General features: G+C 37.4%; 1 protein-coding gene and 1 long non-coding RNA gene across 2 annotated transcripts in view; both read right to left on the minus strand.

The window, feature by feature from the left end:
• The window catches only part of LOC139136338 (sulfotransferase 1C4-like), a 33,504-nt gene extending 14,032 nt beyond the window's left edge, over positions 1-19,472 (minus strand). Inside the window, exons 1-2 of the mRNA XM_070704062.1 lie at positions 19,236-19,472; positions 14,444-14,567 (exon numbers count right to left, since the gene is read on the minus strand). Of these exons, the coding sequence (XP_070560163.1) occupies positions 14,444-14,567; positions 19,236-19,383 (272 nt within the window). The 5' untranslated portion in view covers positions 19,384-19,472. The remainder of the gene's footprint in view (positions 1-14,443; positions 14,568-19,235) is intronic.
• LOC139136915 (uncharacterized) lies at positions 10,139-11,568 on the minus strand. Its single transcript, XR_011553270.1, has 2 exons — positions 11,417-11,568; positions 10,139-10,787 (listed from the first exon to the last, which is right to left on the minus strand). It is a non-coding gene; the product is annotated as an uncharacterized lncRNA (long non-coding RNA).
• Positions 19,473-19,850: the final 378 nt, after the last annotated feature.

Below are 19,850 nucleotides of genomic sequence, written 5' to 3' on the forward strand. Positions count from 1 at the left end.
TTGATGATGCAGTTTTAACATTCCGCACTTGTCTTCTGACATAGAGTTTGTTACAAGGGCACTATCACAGGCGAAATCCAGGGTGTTGATAACATTAATGCTAAGTTATTACGTGTGAGTGCTCCAGTTATTTCTTTTTATCTCACCAAAGTGTTAAATCTTAGTATCGATAATGCAACCTTTCCTGAAATTTTCAAGTGTGCAAGAATTGTTCCGATTTATAAGGGCACTGGTAATGTAAATGAAATGTCAAATTATAGACCAATTTCAATTTTCCCAGCAATATCTAAGATTTTAGAGAATCACATTCATTGTAATTTGTATAAATTTTTGACCGATAAGAGTCTGCTGCATACGACACAGTCTGGTTTCAGAAAGCACCATTCCTGTCAAACGGCCCTTTTACGTATGTGCGACGAATTATTACAAAATATTGACAGTGGTCATCTTTCTGGAGTTCTTTTTCTTGACCTGTCTATGGCGTTTGATCTTGTTGACCACGAGTTACTCTTAAAGAAACTTTCTCTGTAGGACTGAATAATAAAAACCTAAATTGGTTTAAATCGTACCTTTCTGAACGTTCAAAGATTGTGTGTCATATGGGTAAGATTTCTGAAAGACAGAAAGTATCAGTTGGAGTACCGCAAGGGTCGATACTTGGCCCTTTGCTTTTTTACCATCTTTGTCAATGATTTGCCATTATCTGTAACTTCTAACTCTCATTTAGACATGTACGCCGATGACCAGACTCTTCTATAATCTGGCTTTACGATTTCCCAAGTTAACAATCTACTTCAAAATGACGCTATTGCTGTTACAATTGGATAACTAGCAACGGTAAGTTAATTGATGCAAACAAAACCTAGGCTATGATGTAATTGGGTCGCGGCATAAGCTACACAATGTTGACCGTCGTTACGACAAAATTGATGTTGTCATAAATGATATAAGTATTTCTTATGTTAATTTTGAGAGGATCCTTGGTGTGACTATTGATGATGTGGTTTCTTTGAACAAGCATATTGACAATATGTGCACCACACTGAGTCAGAGAATAGGTCTACTAAGACTCTTACATAAACTAATTCCTTTTCACCTTAGAAAAATTCTGTATTATGGTTTAATTCAATCAACTCTTGACTATTGTGGGTGGTTTGGGGAAATGCTAGTAAGAGCAACATGGGTGTATAAAATGCAGAAAGAGCATTGAGGATTTTACTTAACGCAGATTTTGATACGCCGAGTAATGATCTTTTCAAAGCCGCTGATGTACTTTCCGTTAAGCAACATATTTTCTATTTCACTTGTATCTTATTCTTTAAATATTTTGAGAACTCTCTTCCGACGTACATTGCAGACATGTTTATGTGCCTTTAATGAATGTTCATGATTATCCCACACGCGCAGCAATCTCGCGTAACCCCCTTCTTCCTCGAACGGAATCAGGTCAGAGAACTTTTGTCATGCGTGCATCCAGAATTTGGAATTCCATGAGAGAAAATGCCGAGAGAGTTTGACCGGTTGACCTCGCTGTTAATTTTATGCAGGAAATTACAATAACAATGCTTGGTCGAATGACGCAGTGCCTTGAGGGTGGGATCACCAGTGGTATATGGGGAGGAGTACCTTCCCGATGGTGATAAGTGGTGCAGATTACCGTCGCCTAGGTGACTGGCGTATACGCGTGCCAAAAGACACCTATGGTTGATTTCCTGTTGACCAGTCGGATGGCAGAGTTGCAAATACCTGGACTGAACCATTTGGTTTTTTGTGGGTGTCGGTGGTACTTTGACAATATAAGTAAAAATGCACATATATTGAGTTTATTGTCTTGTTTATGAGCGGCCAGTATTTCCAACAGCATAAATTATGTGCATTTGCCCTTGAAGGAATAAATAATTTTCGAATAAAACATCGCGAATGTAACTACATTCCTTAAGCTCGACGTACACTTAAGTGCCCCAAAGAACCATGAAATCGCCCGACTTTCGATTAAGAGATGAGTTTTGCCAAACCGCGTATACAGAAAAAGTGGCAGATGACTTTATTTTTAGAATCATAGACAGTATAGCGAGATGTAAAAAATGTGAAACAGGCTCCCCACCTAACTATCCTAAATGTTTTTGTGTCGAGTTTGTGTTTGATTCGTTTCGAAATGTGTTCCTACATTCTTATCCGATTGTTTGTGTTAATGAAATGTTTGTTTCGCTTTGGATATTTGTAGAGAAGTTTGGATTAGTGTGTACGGTAATGTTTGTTTGTGTGGGGAAAGCTTATGGCGAGACGCAGCCGGACCTATGTTGTTACAAAAGTTGATAGAGTCGCCCTTTGACGCTTGCGTTTCGAAACCCGAGTGTGGTTTCTCATCAGTCGCAGTGTAGATTCTTTCCTTAGTTTGTGTTTGTGAAAATTTATTTTAATGCATTTAGTGGTCTTGCTTTCCGATTAGCGAGGCAAGTATATTAATTTTGGTCACGTTGTGAGTCCGTTTGGTGGTTCGGTTTGTTTGTTCTATATTTCCTTACTTCGGTAAATTTTGTTTTGACTGGTGTGTCTTTTAGATTTTTGCGGAGGTTTGTGAATTTTTAGGCAATAAGTACCACTGCGGGGTACGGATTTTATGTTTATTGGATCAAGATACTTACAAGTATCATGGTTGATGTGCTTGTTCTCGTAATTTTAATTAATAGTTCATTTACTTTGTTTACTGTTTGTTCTGGCTTGTTGTGTATAATACTGAGTGTTACGTAATTGCCTTTCGCATTCGAGTACGTAATCGTTTGTGTTGACAATAACGAAAAACCGACCCTTGTCGAAGGGTTATTTTCCCAAAATTTGTCCAATGTTTGCAAGCTGGTTTATCGCGATTCTTTTGGCACGCGACATGTTTTGTTTCCTTGTTTGAAAGGGTATCTCTAGAAGTGCGAGTTTAGCAGCTTCAGATAGCTTTCAAGTTTTTGTTTTTTTGTTGTTCGTGGAGTCCAATTTGACTTTTCTTTGAATTGGTGTTGTTGCGATTGTTTGTGTCTCACGATGTAGCGTAGTCACATTATACGACTTTATTTGTTGAAATCCTGAGGTGGTTTTATACTGTTTGGTTTTGTTGGTGTCCGAATGAATTTTAAGGCTTTTGCCTAGTATTATTTTTCGGAGTTCATAGTTTGAGCGATGATAGGTTGTTGTTGAATTTCATGTTGTTGTCGGCTTTTCTTTGAAATAGCTGATTTATTTCCACGGCCATGTTTTCTGTTACGTTACTGTGATTGTTTATTTTGTATTTAATGTTGTGTTTCAGTTGTTTGTTATGTGTACGATTTTTGTTATTTCTGTTAAGTGTTTGTGTGTTCTATGTCATCTTATCGTATTTTTTGGTAGTTCCCTTTTTGGAGTATTTGGTGGCCCTGAAAAGGGCCGCTTGGTATGGGTTTTTGTTAGCGCTTGGCGCGTTTGTTTTGGCGATAAGCCTAGCTTTTTATGCTTCTTTTCGCCGATTCGATGTGCTTGGTGAGTAGGTGTTTGCCGCCTTCTTGTCACTGTGTGTGCTTACATGGACAGTCTGCATAGCCCTTGAATGTGGTCTCGATTTTGATCAAACTTACAATTTAGGAGTATATATCAAAACTGATAAATGATTTATGTGATTACTGTAGCTATAGATAGGCTACATTCAGGACGGGCAGCGACGGGCAGTAATTAGTAGGCAAAACAGGTGGTTTTCACCGTGGGCAGAACTCGGTGCAATGATACTGAACATTAATAGTAAGCCTGTCACCTTGAAGGTAATGCTGTAGGTGAAACAAGGACACACGATGGTACAAACAACACCACAAGTGAAACGTACACACAGAAATACACGCGTTCCTACGTTGTGCCCACCCGGGCCACGCGATTAAAATATGACTGATACTGCTGGATAGTGTTAATTGGGTCGGTAAACAGTCAATTAATAGTTTAATTGACTACCTGGGTGATTGGCAGGTCGTATCCAACGACGCATATGCAAAGCAGGCCAAAAGACAAAAGCCCCCAAAGTTATTGACAGCTGGCCAGGGGTCACCATGAATACGTAATAAAGCTTCACTACGCAGAAACTGCGTAGTCAAGCCCTTCTTAACCGGTCAAACTCTCTCGGCATTTTCCGGCATGTCCCTCCCAGATTTATCTTCGATGTAGCCCTAGTTTCAGTATCTTTAAAATACAATTGAAAATGTTTTATAAAAGATAACATTGACTTATAATTTTTTTCTGAATACGGTTACTTTGTTTATTTCTTAATTACTTTAACTACTCATGGTTTTATTTTGCTGTACTTTTATGGAAGATTACGGCCCTGTTGGGAACTTTTACCAAAAGGTGTCTGTAAATAGGTTATCCTTTAATGTGAATAAATAAAAAATAATTAAATATAAAAACATTCATTTAGTCTATCTTTGACTTCTTCTACCTTAAAAATTCACGTTGTGACCCTCTAATTTTTTAGCCTTATTTTCTTTCAAATATCCCCTATAATTTATTCTGAAAGTTTCAACAAAAGTTTAAATCTGGAAATGGCAAAAATAGTCACCGGTTTAAAACGTGCCAATTTTCAGCATTGAAAAAGACACAAAATGATGATATATGCAAAAAAAAATCGACTTTGGTAAAAGTGATTCGTTCATGATGGGTTCATTCTATAATGACCTGAAAACATGACAGCACAACCAAAACAATTATATTTAAAGTCGTTCTGAAAGCGTATTGGGAAATTCGAGATGTGCAGTGATGTCTGGAGTACACAATTCAAGGGCTGTTAGCGATCCATGGCATTCACTTGCTTTTCCGGCAGCAATGCCGACATCACAACCCACAGCTGTGACAGAGATATCCATTTCATGACAACAGGTAGATCTGAAATTATTGTGAATTGACAATAAAACAAAATTATGTTCCTAATGATTATTTGCTTGTACCTCTTTTGTACACACTCGCCTATTTAGAATCATGAACGGCTAATACGCAAGCATTTGATAATGTGATGCGACGGTAGGTCTAATCATTCGACACTCAGGGCATTGCTAGCCAGGGTTTCCCCTACTGCCTCCATATTTCCAGGTAAAGCGATTGCTGATAATGTCACAGCAATTCAAGATAGCAGTACATTGCTATGATTCATCAAGTCACCAAGCTGAAATATGACATTGACTGACATTGATTCATATTTTGATTAATAAACGTCAAGTCAACACACCGGAATCGCTATCACCAATTTGAAATTCCCGCTGTTTCGACCGATGCAGGTTGCCCGGATTTTATCACTGAATTTCACTTCCGATGTTTGTAAATTAAAGAAACAAAATTGTTGGTGTGTCGAATTTATTTTTGTTGATAATATCATGGATAAAAATCCCAATACTCACCATTTTCTCGGAGTGCACCGGCGGCTGCTTCCGGATTGCGGCAAGCGGGTCTATTGTTTACGTTGGACTGCGTGTTGCAGCTATGGTTACGTAATGTTATTAACCTTTGACCCCATAGTGACAGAAACCTTTGGATTATTTGCTTTTTATGTCTTCACTTACAAACGTCCAGGAATCCCACGAGCAGTTCCAATGACGGTAAATATTTTTATAATTGTAGTAGAAGCAGTGCTTACTTGTTTGCTGTATCTAAACACTTCATAATGTCAAATATTTTCGAAGGCGACAGCCATTCAGTAAATACATACAAGAAGTCTAACCATTATTTGTAGTACTTACAGCTACTTCAAGCTTACAAGGAAATGTGTCATCGTATTTTGTTTAGTTTGGACTTTGAATTGTTCAAACTATTTTTTTTTTGGTGTGTGTTAAATGTCATATTCCATTTTCTTCGAAAGTAAACTGTTAGCAATAAACTGATGATGAAGATAATAACAAAGAAATTAATCTATGAATTCGTCACCCTTACACCCGGAGTATATGTATTCGTATGGTACAAAAAAAACGTGTCACGAAGTTGCTACTTGTGTTGTTGTTGTATTGTTGTAGTTTGTAAATTTGAAAATATGTTTTTGGGTTTAAAAAGAACTTGTTGATAAATGATTAAGACAGGCTTTAGCAAAAATAAAATAAGAAAGTAGAATATTTCATCTCTTTTCATGACAGCATAACATAAAAAATAACTGTTTGCCCGCAAGTTTTAAAAGTGATCTCAAAACATTAGTCATGTAACGTAACATGATGTACATGTCACTACGGGATCTCGCACAAGGGTTACCATTTTTAATTTATAAAATGGAAGTTTTTAATACTGAAATTTGCTCAGATTTCACTTCTCCGGCATTAGAGCTCCCTCTACGGCAGAGAAGGTCAAGGTCAATATAAGGTCACTGACGTACTGAGGGGACCTTACTCATGACAAATATATATACTGATACCGTCACTTTTTGTTAGTTAATAATCTACAATATAGTGAATATGTTGCATTTTACAGAATTTTCAACTTTTTAAAGGGAATATCGTAAGGAAATATTAGGTCCTCACCATATCACGTGACATGGCCTGTAACATCAAAATGGGTCGTTTAAACAAAATTAAAATCATTCCTTCTTAGTTAAATTATGCCCTATCATATGTGATATGTTTCGTCTAATTGAAAATTTGACCTTGGCCACCTTTTGCAGGTTTTTACAGACAGTGCCTCTTAATTACAAAGATCATCATATGAATGCATTCAGGATGCATTCTTCTCCTTCAAGTCTAACAAGGCTTGAAAACTTTGTGATAAAATCCTCAGTTTTGTTCATCATCTTATAAAGTGAAATACACTCTATTCATCCATGAGGAGAGATAACATTTCCATTGCATGAGATAGGATTGAAGGGAAACTTTAATCCCATCAAGAGTAACCGAATTTCGAATATTCCAAACTGTGTATTTACAAAGGAAGTAATACAGTAAATAATGTCAGATGTTGCGTTATTATCATTTTCGATTACTGCAATTGCTAATCTTTTGATATTGATATTATTATCAAAGTTGTGTTTTCTGACAAAGAAAGAAATACATTTCTGCCAGATTTCTTTAACATATTTACACTCAAATAAGATGTGTTCCAGTGTTTCTTATTGGCCACAAATATGGCATTTCCCATCACTTAAATTGAAAGTTTTGGCCAAGCTTCCTGTGACTAGGCCTCGATGGAAAATCTTCCAATTTAAATCATTTACTGAATTGCTGACAATTCCTGTTGAATTAAGACGGCTGAATAGAGTAGCTTTGTAACTGTCAGTGAGACTTAGATTCTCAGCCCATTTTTGACCAATCTGACCTTTGACTGCATGCCATTTCTTATCAACTAATTTCCAATAAAGTGACTTGGTTTTGACATCACTTTTTGTCAGACCATAATTCTCTAAGTCTAAAATATCATAGTTTTCTTCATTTTGGATGTTTGAAGAGATGATTTGTTTCCAGGAATCTGGAATAGCATTGAGGAGTGTTTCATACTCTGTCTTAATTTCCTCTTGCACAAGTCTATTTATACCTCCTCTAATTTTTGCAATTATTTCAATGATTGAAGCCAGTCATTTCTGTCATCATTCCAGATGTCCTTAAGCCTTAAAATTCTACTCTTTGACCATTTTTATAAAAGAGGACACTTCCTTCATTCTTAATATTGTCATTATACCAAAGAACTTCTCTAAGAAGATTCTGTTTTGATGTTGGTAGAATCACTCTTGTAAGTCTAAGTGACTTCCAGGTATTTAACATATCCCCATACACCATTGGGGTTTGTTGTTGACTTTGAAATTGAGATGGAGGTAGTGATAATCACTATTCAGTTTATTGTCATAATTCGCTATGAAATATTTTGATAAGCTGGCCCATTTAGGGGTCCCTTTATCTGGATTTTTCTCAAATAATTTCATAAGCCACTTTAATTGGAGTGCATTAATTTATTCTTCAATGTCGACAACTTTTATGCCACAGTCATCATAATTTTGAATGAAAATGCCCCTTTTTATAACTTCTCGTTTGCCTCTCCAAATAAAATTCCTTAATTTACTATTTGCTTCATTGATAATTTCCTTGGGTACGTGATCAAATGATGCCAGGTACCATAATTTTGATGCAGCCAGCATATTAGCTACTATCGCCCTGCCTTTAAAAGACAGATTTCTAGTATTCCAGATTTTAAGACAATTCGTAAATTTTCCATCACCATCACTGTTTTCCAGTTTTCTCTAGATGTGTTACTGTTTCCAACCCAACTCCCAAGATCTGTAAAACCTAGTTTGAAAAATCGATCCCTTCCACTGAATCAGTGCGGTTTTTAAACTCCAAGCCCATAAACCTTTGGATTTCTTTTTGTTCAGCTTTGCACCTGTTGCTTTTTCATATTTGTTGAACATTTTCAACGACTGAGTAATGCTTTTCAAATTTCTCAAGTAAAGAGTTGTATCATCTGCAAAACTCTTAATTTTTTCCTCTTGTTTGTCTGGTAGTATGAATCCTGATATGCTGTCATCTTTACGAACATTTTCAGCTAGCACTTCTGCTGCCATAATATACAGTAACGGTGATAAGGGGCACCCTTGTCTTACATCCTTATGAAGATTAATACTGCGAGAAAGAAAGCCATTACACTTAATTTTGCATGTAGTATTATTATAAAGAATTTTTATCCACTTGATAAAGTCAGTGCGAAAGTTGAATTTGTCAAGGACTTGAAAAGGAAATCCCTGTTTAACCTGTCAAAAGCTTTTGTTTGGTCGAGCTGCGTTTCCCTGTAACGCTGTGGGAAAAGGCGCCCTCATACTAATAATTTGTTGCATCACGCCCAGGCACACTTTGCTATCAGCAAACGTTCCATTCGTTAAAAAAGCCAGCACTAGATTCAAACGCATCCTCTGTTCTGATCGTACGATAAGAACATACAAACATACATTTTAAATTTGAACTTAGCGAAATTGGGTGATGTTTCTCAGGTTTCATATTGAGATCGAGTGTTGACTAAGCACATTACCGATGATGTGTGCGTTTTTAAAAGATTTGAAAGTGAACTGAATATAAAGTAGATCGAGTGCGATCATGCGACAATAAGCATATAGCCGTCGCCCGTCGCAGCTTTAAGTAAGCCCCTACATGGTCAGCGAAATCCTCATAATACTTCTTCAATCGAGCTTTTGACTAATGATCGAATCACGCTGCCTTTGCAGTGAAATTTACAATAAGTTACACCGCGCCGGTGGTATACATACTTTGCTGCACAAGTTCTACAGGTAAACAAATGACGTCATTATGTATATCAATACGCGACGGATAAAGCCATCACTGTTCAGGAAAATTTACAAGAATGGCGATAAATGTTTGATATTGCATGAATTTCTATCTCAAAATCTTTACACAATATTTTAACTGCATATTTATCATTCCATAAGGTATATGATAAAACCTTTACGGTCCTGATGCGGTTTTTGTGAACCTCGGTCGTACGGCGTTGCAACATTGACGTCACGTTGCTTTCTGAAAATATATTGTATTAGGGTTCTCCTTGTCATCTTAGAGGAGAAAGACTTTGAAAAAACTGTATTGGCATCGTACAGCTCCTAGTTTTTCAATCACAGCATGCCGTGACGTCACTGTTGCAACAAGTCAAAATGTCACCACTCAAAGAAAACAACGCAATTTACTAATGATATGCGCGCTATCTTCAACGTAGTCACAGCTGTTGTCGGATAATTTGAACTTTAGGAATCAGTAATGACATTCGCTTAAGGGGCGCTGCACTGAACACAGCGTATTTTGCTCAAACATCCTTTTTTTTGCAAGATTGAAATATTGGTTGGATACACATTTTACCTTGTCAAACGGTCGTAAGTTGCTTGATAAAGAAGTGTTAATTTACGCAAACGAATGCAAACCAACTGTTTTCCTGGCTTCTCTTTCCTCCAAATTTCCAAAGAATTTAACTCAACACTGGCTGGGTCAAATTTTCCGAAATTTTTACATTATGTTCTTTTAGTACTGTATAGCAAAACGAATAGTTTGTTTGGCAATACAGCTCTTATATTTTGGATTAGGCATTTTGATTTTTCTAATCATGTTTTTAATATCTTCTTTAAATGTCGGTTTTCCAACCCATGCAATTTTAGAATGAGGACAAAGAATGCAAAATGAAATAGCCATTTTCTTCTACATATACTCCTCTTTCAAGTGAAATGTTACATTTCGGAAATAGTGTTGGGGTTTTTACGTAAAACACGATTGGAACTAATTTGGGATAATTGGATGGTGAAGTAATGTCTGTTTCATCTGCAAATGTAAGCGCATCTGCTTATTTTAAAGTTGTACAATTGTTTTATGAGTAATTTGTAATATTGTTATATTCAGCCATAGGAAACCTAACATTTTTGAGAAATTTGAAAAAAAATGAAGATGCAATTATCCCAAGTTCGTTCAAATCGTGTTTTAAATTAATTACTATCTTAATACCAAAATTAACATGTTTTACCCCAAATATTCACCCCTTCATCCTTTGAACTATTGCTACCATGATAAACTTTAGAGTCTCTGCTTTTCGAAAATATATTGTATTAGGGGTTTCCTTGTCATCTTAAAGGAGAAAGATTCCTTTGAAATAAACTGCATTGGCATCGTGCAGCTACTAGTTTTTCAATCACAGCATGCCGTGACGCCTCTGTTGCAACAAGTCAAAAGTTCACCACTCAAAGTCCAGTCCGCTGCCTTCCATTTTTTCCTCGTATATCTTCTCATATTCCTTGTTTTGAGCAACCGTAAAAAAGTTCATCCAATCACCCACCACACCTGAAAGCAGCAAATGAACACTGGTCAAAGTGGAATTTCCTGAGATCCATTGTTACATTTCAGTGCTGTACAATCTAACAATGTTACTTGATTGCACTCACATACGGCAACATGTCACACTTAAGTGTGCAAATTGTGATAAGGATGATGGAGAGAACGCTTTTTCTTTGGATTTTTGTCGCTTTGTATGTATAGATATGACGTATGGCAGGTTTCTTGCACAGCTACGATCATTGTTCAGGATTTGAAAGTTGAATTTTCAAATGAAGTTATGTTACTAAAGGTATTCAACAGTCAAACACCTCTTAGTATTATTTACATTGAGATAACAGAAAATCTGATCGATTGGCGCTTGGCATATGTCTTTGATTGTCATTAGATTTTAATTGTACGATTACAACATGGGTAGATATGCGGAATGTCGAGATCATAAAAATGTATTGATGCAGAGAGAGAGAGAGAGAGAGAGAGAGAGAGAGAGAGAGAGAGAGAGAGAGAGAGAGAGAGAGAGAGAGAAAGAGAGGGGGGGGTCGCCGCACGCATATTTGATGTTGGTCAAATCAAACACCCTGTTACAGTAGTTTCAATTTCCAATTTCGGTATTTACAGGCTCGTTCTATTTATCTTACCTTTCCTAATGAATTGGTGCTTGTCTTTTTCACCGATCACCAGGGAAACGTTGACAGTTTCGTTTCCCTTCATTTTCTTGAAAGAACAAAACTCAACAATGTCATCAATCACACCTTCGGTCAGACTGATATCCAAGAAATCTGCAATCGACTTGACAGTACCCTTAGGATCCTGGTGAAAAAATCCAATATACATTGTTATGAAACAATAAAGAATCATTATTTAATTTACTTCAAAAGTTATGTTCGAATTTGTAACGGTATGGCGTAGATTAAAATGTTTCGCACGTATATAATGCGTATGGGTTTATTGGTCGCTTGTGCAAAAGAGAAAACTTATCATTCGTTTAATGGGTCAAAATAAAACATAGAAAGAAACGAATACTTAAGTAATTTATGTAATAAATTATGCTGATGGCAGATATGAGTGTTCAAGCAGAACGTGTGTCTTATAGACAGTCCTTTCATATTTGGAGAAAAAATACTGTGGCAAATGTTTGTGAGAGGTCCAAACATCTGGAGCGTTTTGCCGTCCAATCTTCCAAGACAGTTTGAGATAATTTTCGTTTGCACTTGTAGAAATTGATAATATGTTTCAGATACACAGGGTTATCAAGATATGGTCATGTCTAAACTAGTCTGTCATACAGGAAGGTAACGGATTGGATGTAATGGATTTGAGGACAATCGCTCTCTGATGTGTTTTTTTGGCTCTGATTACAGTTAGTACAAACAGAATCGCAAAAATGACCATACCGGTTATTGCGTATTTATTAGGTAAATTAAAAAATTGTCTCTCAGTACAGACATTTTTCATGTCTTCGTACTTTAAGAAAAGGATGTTTTCATCGTCTCTATGCTGTCACCACGTTAAGACGTGATCAAACCAACTTCCATTCCAGACTGTTAACACGCCAGAAGTAATGAAAGGAATATTAGGGACCTTTAATATCAGGGTCACTCATTTTAAAATATTGTTACATGCACTGTCTTGAAAATTGAATAAAACGAAGTCAGTTATATTTTCAGAGTTTTAAATCAAGTTTAATCTTATTCATAAAAACAACATGGATACATGGCCTTGTTTGTTTTCAGAAACAAGAAATATTTGAGTCACATTCTTATTCTTAGGATGTCAACGTTGAACAGAAGATTCGAAAAAAAAATCATATTTTGCATTAGAATAGGGTAACAATGACGAGAAGAGAAATGTGTCCGGGCCTTTTAGGAGTAGGCATCCAAGTACATGAAAGATGATACTTCACATGTTTACATAGAATAAAACACTTTGACCGCTTTGAGGAGCTGGTCGACAGCGCGTATATGCATCAGTAGTATTGTTTATCAACACAAAACACAAAACGTGGTATGTAAAGTTCTTTGCCATACCGTTGTTAACTACATATGATAATGGTAGTTACTTTTTAAAGGTCATATAGGGATTTTCTCACCTTTGTCATTCACGAAGAGCTGATAAAAGTCATTCCAAGATCCCTTGTAGTCCAGTGGAGGAAACCCGAGACTACAGTGATGAAAGTATGACACACCAGTATCCTTTGGTTTCCTCGCAACATAAACGATCTATTCGGGAGTTGATTAAAAAAAATTAAAGGTGATTTTGTTCAACCCTACCCACTGATCATAATAATCGCTTATTCATCATAACATCTCGACAATTGTACAGATCAAGGAAATAGAAAAGTCTTGAAACAGTACACAAGCAGGCTGATAATGTTGAATAATAGAGAGAGGGAGTGATAAAGAGGGACCTACTCGCTGCCTTCCTTTCTATTGAATTAACTACGTTCGCACTCAATTACTTGAGAGAGAGAGAGAGAGAGAGAGAGAGAGAGAGAGAGAGAGAGAGAGAGAGAGAGAGAGAGAGAGAGAGAGGGGGAACGGACATCGATGCAGTCAGCAAACAAGGCAGTTTGCGTTTTCATGATGTTGGAAAATATTTAGACCGCTTGTGATTTAGCATGAAGTTTGATTTAAATGTACTGATTTTGTGTAGGAAACTTCAGGGTAACAAATAATCGAGCAGACCTTGCATTTCTTCTCGATGGCTTGACTTGGGAAAACCTTGTATGGCAAGTGACACTTTAACAGTCTTGGTGAAGGAATTTTCTCCATCTGCTTGAGTCCGATTGCAGCCTCCAAACCAGTCTTTTCCATCGTCAGTAGCATCTTAATCGAACGTAGCTGTATGATAAACTTTGGCAATATAGGCTTGAGAAATTTTAGGAGCTGCATCATGTATCGCATCCTAAAATAATGGGAAAGCACTCTTCGTGATTAACACTGAAAGTTAAACTGACAATTGTTGACAGCGTGATGGAAGAGACTCCAAACTTAAGCTTAAGCAACAACACGATAAGTTCACCGAAGCCCTTCAAAGAGTAAGTTTGCGGATATTTTTTAGTCGGACAAATATTTAGCATTCGATGTTTTATTCAGTACAGCAGAAAATACTTTTATATGACCATGCTAGTTTTGGAGCTAGCAGTGTTTCGATGAATTGGTTTATTTCTCAGCATCAGGCTGTACGTTATCGTTCTTTTAATGTTTAAGGTACCGCGATTCTACGATATGATGTTTATTACGTGCCTAGATGCGAGTGCAAATCGGTGCATTGATTTGAAAAGGGACATCCGGGGAGTTAGCGTGCCTTGTGAACGATATACGGACCGGTTTTCATAGTTACCAGTTCGGTGAAGCCCTTCGACGTCAAGGTAGACACTTAGCACTAGATGTAAAATATCCATGCGCGCACTGCTAATTTGACTTTCTTCAAAATCTGTTTGATGCGGGTTCGATAATGGTAAAATTGTTTAAATGTCCTACATGTAACTAAATGTCATATAGCGTTAACTGTGAAGAAGCGTGTAATAAAAATATTATTGCCTGACAGTGAGTACATGGATTTATATGCCTTCGCAGCAGGAGACATTAGCCCGACGCCAGGAGGACAAATTGCCACCTGCTCTCGGGCACATAAACCATGTGTTCAAGCAATATAGTATTTACCAGAAGGGAAGTTTGAAATTGCTCTCTATCATTGGGGTTCTCGCTAATTGAGCTACGGAGGAGTTGATATTCGTGTTTCCTCCATTCATAACCAAGGATACCATCTCTATCGTCCATGTAGTTCCTGCAATTGCAGAAAATAAATGAGTTACATGTAGTTTATTGAAGCACGGTCTCCTTAAAGAGGCACTCCCACTTGGTAACATTTTTAAAACACATTTTTTTAATGCCAACAGTCGATATTTGACGTGGCGACTGCGCGCGGGTCGCGAGATATCGATAAAAACATGTCATTTCCCGAGCGTATTTTTCACATCCCGAAGCTTTACGATCGTTTCTGATTTTGACCCGAAATCCCCCGAAGGTTTGTTGTTGTGATGATTGACGATATTCTAGGGAGTCTACAATAAGTTCGAACGACGCAATTAATTTACTTCCCACTGCAAAGACTTTATATACAGCAATATGCCATTACCACAGGTAAGTTTTGTAAAACTTCTCCTTAGTTTTTGTCGTTTTCATTATTCTAAATCAGTTGTACTATATATTTAACCAATACCACATAAACATCAGTTTTTACGTGTCAAATATTAGCCGCCTCCGATGACTACATTTTGTCGTCTGCCACACAGTACGCTGCGTGCGTGGTATGCGTCTATGCATACCACTCGGCGGCCGCTATGTATCAATCGTACGTAACTGTGCTAGTCACCTATGCGAATTCTGGTAGAATCAAACTTTGTTTTCCGTTTTTTCTCAGAGTCAGTAAGACTAGGCTTTCCCCCAAGGGGCATGACCGATCACCGACGCGAGTGGTACTGTGGCATACAGCAGCGTTAGCGTAGACTCGTACTCCATAGCTTGGTTGACAATGGCCCCAGTGCCGAACGTTCGATGTTCGGAAGCTGAATTTAGGTGGGCCACCGGAATTCAAACTTTTACTTTTTTGAGGACATGTTTTTATCGATATCTCGTGATCCGGGCGCAGTCGCCACGTCAAATATCGACCGTTGGCATTAAAAAAATGTGCTTTAAAAGTGTTACCAAGTGGGAGTGCCACTTTAAGGTATTATTGGCCTTGAAAGTGGAAGACTTAAACCTTTGCTCAAACTTTCCTTAAGGAATCTTTCAACATTTCTCTTTCAAAATCTGTTATAAAAATCGAGTGTCGCAGTGCAATTTTTTGTACGAGACAAACAAATTACCCACGATATACCTATATTTCAAATTCAAAATAGTCGCTATCCCTGTAATAAATCTATGGAGGAATGTAATTTTAGATTAAAAAAAAAAACAAAAACAAAAAGAAGGCGAAAGTTTTCTTCCTCCCACAGGTGATTGATCAGAAAAAAATCGTGAAAGTCAGAGAGTCCGAATATCTGTTCCCAAGGTGCATTCTATCTTACTGGAAAGCAGATTATCAGAAACACTTTTACCCCGAAAAGAAATGCTATTATCTATAGGTGTTGCTTACGTTTGAAACATGGCCTTAGAGCGTTCACGGCTTAAAGTAAACTTTTTTTCTAGGTAGTCAAAGAGGATAAGTATTTCCGTAAATATTCGTCCGAAGTAGATGTCCGGCAGTCCGTTTCTTTTTCCAAAAACACATGACTTAGTTTAAATTACGTGTTTATTATTTCTGACCACTGACAAAGAATTGAATATCATTTGCATTAATTAACATGCAGTCAACCAAGCAACACATTTACAGTGCGAAATGGCACTTTCAAGCAGAAATGTACACAATCATGTCACAAAGTACTTCCTCTCTCATACAACTTAATCAAACCTCGTCAAACAGTAGGCTAATCAAAAGTTTTCTCGAGGGTCTATGATCAAACAGAGCAAAAAATTTAGAAATTGATGTGTACAATGGTGCGGTCTGGTGCAATCTGAGAGGTATTTTCTAGTTTGTGTTTTACGAGTTAAAAAAATCAGGACACCCCAAGGGGGAGAGTGCGCGAGAGAGGGTGTCCTCCCTTTCGCATTGAAAAATTTTGAGAAACTGATGTGTGCAATGGTGCAATCTGAGAGGTGTTTGAATTTATTTCGCACCAAAAATTTGAGTACCCCCTTCTTCCTCTCCACATTTTAAGCAACCACCCTTGAAGTTTTCAATTCAATTTTTTGAGCCCCCCTAACATTCGTCCGACCACCCAGGTCTTATATAATGGCGGCTCCCTTAGTCACCACTGGTACATCGTATAGCGGCAAGAAGACTCATCAACGAAAATAATTACCTAAGTTTCCTAGTTGTGTATTTTATAAGACTCGTACGCCTTCTACCTGTAACTCTATCTACTCTTCTGCAAAAAAGGACAGCCTTATACCTTTGATTTGAGTTGATTTGATTTGAATTAATTTGATTAGCACTTTAAAAACATACAATAAAAACAGGTAAGGCAACAAATACGAAAGTGCTGGGATTGCAGACAAGACCTAGCTGCCGATATAAACCTGCTTTGTTATGTAGAGAATCACCACTTTTGACACGTGCTGATGAAGAAGGTGGAAATCTTTGATATCTCATTTCAGTGGCCAGTGGCCAGACAAAAAATTGCAAAAGTAACTGCAAAAATACAAAATTGAAGATTTTATCATAATTTGAAAATATCATATTAGGATCATTTCTAAGAGCATATTACCAAAAGCTATCAGACAAGTAGTTTTTTTAAGAATCACATTTTGACCAAAAAATGGTAATATCACATTTAGTTCATCTGTAGGAACCTGTATACTAAATATCAAGGGTATCAGACCAGTAGTTTTTAAGAAACACATTTTTTGACCAAACACGGCAAAAATTGCCCCTAAAATACAAGATTGCAGATTTCATCATTATTTCAATACATAATAAATGAGATAAACCGTAGGAACCGGTGTACTAAATATCAAAGCTAATAACCAAGCAGTTTTTGAGAACACATTTTTTGACCAAAGTGGCAAAAGTTGCCCCCAAAAATTCAAAATTGCAGATTCATCATAATTCAGCGTATCACATTTAGTTCATCTGTAGAAACCTTTATACAAAATATCAAAGCTATAAGACTAGTTCTTTTTGAGAAACACGTTTTTGACCAAAAATGGTAAAAATTCTCCTAAAATTACAAAATTTTAGATTTCACAATAATTTGAATATATCACATTTTTTTCATACTCATGAACCTGTATAGCAAATATCAAAGCTGTCAAACAATCGGTTTTGGTGAAAAAAATTTTTTGACAAAAAATAAAAAAAAATTGCCATAAAATACAAATTTGCATATTTCTGTACAATTTGAAGAAATCCAAAATAGATCATGCCTAGGGAATTATGTACCAATTATCAAAGCTATCTGACCTGTAGTTTTGAAGAAGTAGATGTTTAAAGATTTTTGACCAAAATGACAAAAATTGCCTTAAAAATACAAATATGTAAATTCCACCACGATTAGAATAAATCTAACTCAAGTCACCCTAAATAAACTGCATATCAAATTCCAAAGCAATCGCATTTGCGGTGTCAGAAAAGATTTTTTAAAACCAAAATCAGGAAAAAGGCCCCCACCAATACAAATATGCAAGTTTCACCACGATTTGAACAAACTTAAGTGAAGCCAAGTGAACTGCATATCGAATTTCAAAGCAATCGGTCTTGCGGTTTCTGAGGAAAAGGCAAAAGTTGACAGACGACGGACGACGACGGAAATCAGCCTGTTTGATAAGCTTCGCGTTGCTGAAAGCGAGCTAAATAGTTTTAAACGTAATCCATGTGTGGGCCCAATGTGACTTAACGGGGTTATGATGGTATTACCGATCACTTGGTAACTTGTCGGGGCCGGCAGGGCTGGTATTCCGATGTTGAAGGGGTGTAAGGAAGACAGGAGACAGGGAGTTCAATAAATCTAAAATGCCATTTTGTTCCACTACATACTACACAACACATTACGGGAAGGCTCCATTAACTTAGGAATACCCTACTTCCCTAGAGGATCAATTTCACAGACCTGCCTTTCCTACAATGGCACTACAATGGCACCAGCTGGATTAGATAAACATAACGATGGAACATTCACACCTTGGGGATTAAAAGTCTTCTGTTTGTCACCCGAGTTGCTCAGGCAAGGACTCGGGTTTCAGGTACCATGCAAGTTAATGCAGTCGTCCCCTAATGAGTATATAGACTAATGACTGGCTGAAGATTTGCTGAAGGCGACCTGAAAACGTTAAAGATTCTGGTCAAGAATCATGTTGACGTTTACATTTGTCTACTGCAACGACCTTTTGTGTAAGAGTGAGTAGACATACTTTGGAGCGGCTGTTCAACAATCTTTACAATAATGCCAAGACGTAACGTTTCGCAGCTGAAAGCAAGCATCTTAAACTACCAAATTTTTATACACTGGGTTGTTCATTCTTTGGTGGTCGGCGCGAATCCTATAATAAAAGATGTCGAATTGTACGATCAGGTGCAGATGGGGCCAAACCACTGCGTATTCCAGTTTCATCGACACCAGAGTTCGCTGACCTTTGTCCCCATTTGTGGCTGTCGGAGGTCACCCCGGGGCTCCTACAAAACGTTGCAAACAATGGGGTACGGGTTTCCACTAAAGCCATGCTGACACCATCATGCACAACAACATATTTTACGGCGGTATTAGTATGTGGTGCGCCTGATTCGGTACCCAGGTGTGCTTATACTGGACGAATAGTCACAAATCTGAGATACGTGGATGTGTAGCTGCATGTGTTCGCCGGGACAGAACATAAACAGCATAAAACATATATATTAAGTGTAAGTTGGTTAGCTTACCCGACTTAGGATAGCCAGCAACGAAGACATCGTCCTCTCGGCAGTTGACAATGTCCGGCCTCTCCATCACACTTCTGTTGTAGTCCTTAGCGTATATGACCCCATCGTGTTCGAAAGTACCGGCAAGAAACCGGTCGTTCTCGTTCATTTTGTTTCTTGGCTAAGCCTAGCGGAATATTGCAGTGGTCGAGATTCTATTAAGTTGCTTTAATATCAAACACTCTTTGTAGTGTCCCTACTGAAACCTATGACCTATGACGTATGTTACTTCAATTCAAGGCCCTATCAGTGACAGGTTTTCGAACAAGTACATTCTTGTACCCGGTCTGTTAGAACGTCCCTCATTTGGTTCCTGATTTATGCCAGGCTTAAAAGCAGGATGCGTAATTGATGACGAAAAAAAGTTCAGTTGATTTCATTGATCGACAGCTGAAGAGCTATTTAAGAGTTCTGTTTGAATATTATAGGAAACAAGTAATGAGGTAATAACTTTTCGATGCATCGTTATGGCGTATCATGTTATCGAAGGGCGACTCGTTTTAAAAGCTTATAAATTTCGAATAGTATACAAATACAACATCTACTTCAAAATTAAAGGTGATAATTTGCATAGCT

Source organism: Ptychodera flava, chromosome 7 (genome assembly GCF_041260155.1).
Source record: "Ptychodera flava strain L36383 chromosome 7, AS_Pfla_20210202, whole genome shotgun sequence".
In the NCBI taxonomy this organism is placed as follows: domain Eukaryota; kingdom Metazoa; phylum Hemichordata; class Enteropneusta; family Ptychoderidae; genus Ptychodera; species Ptychodera flava.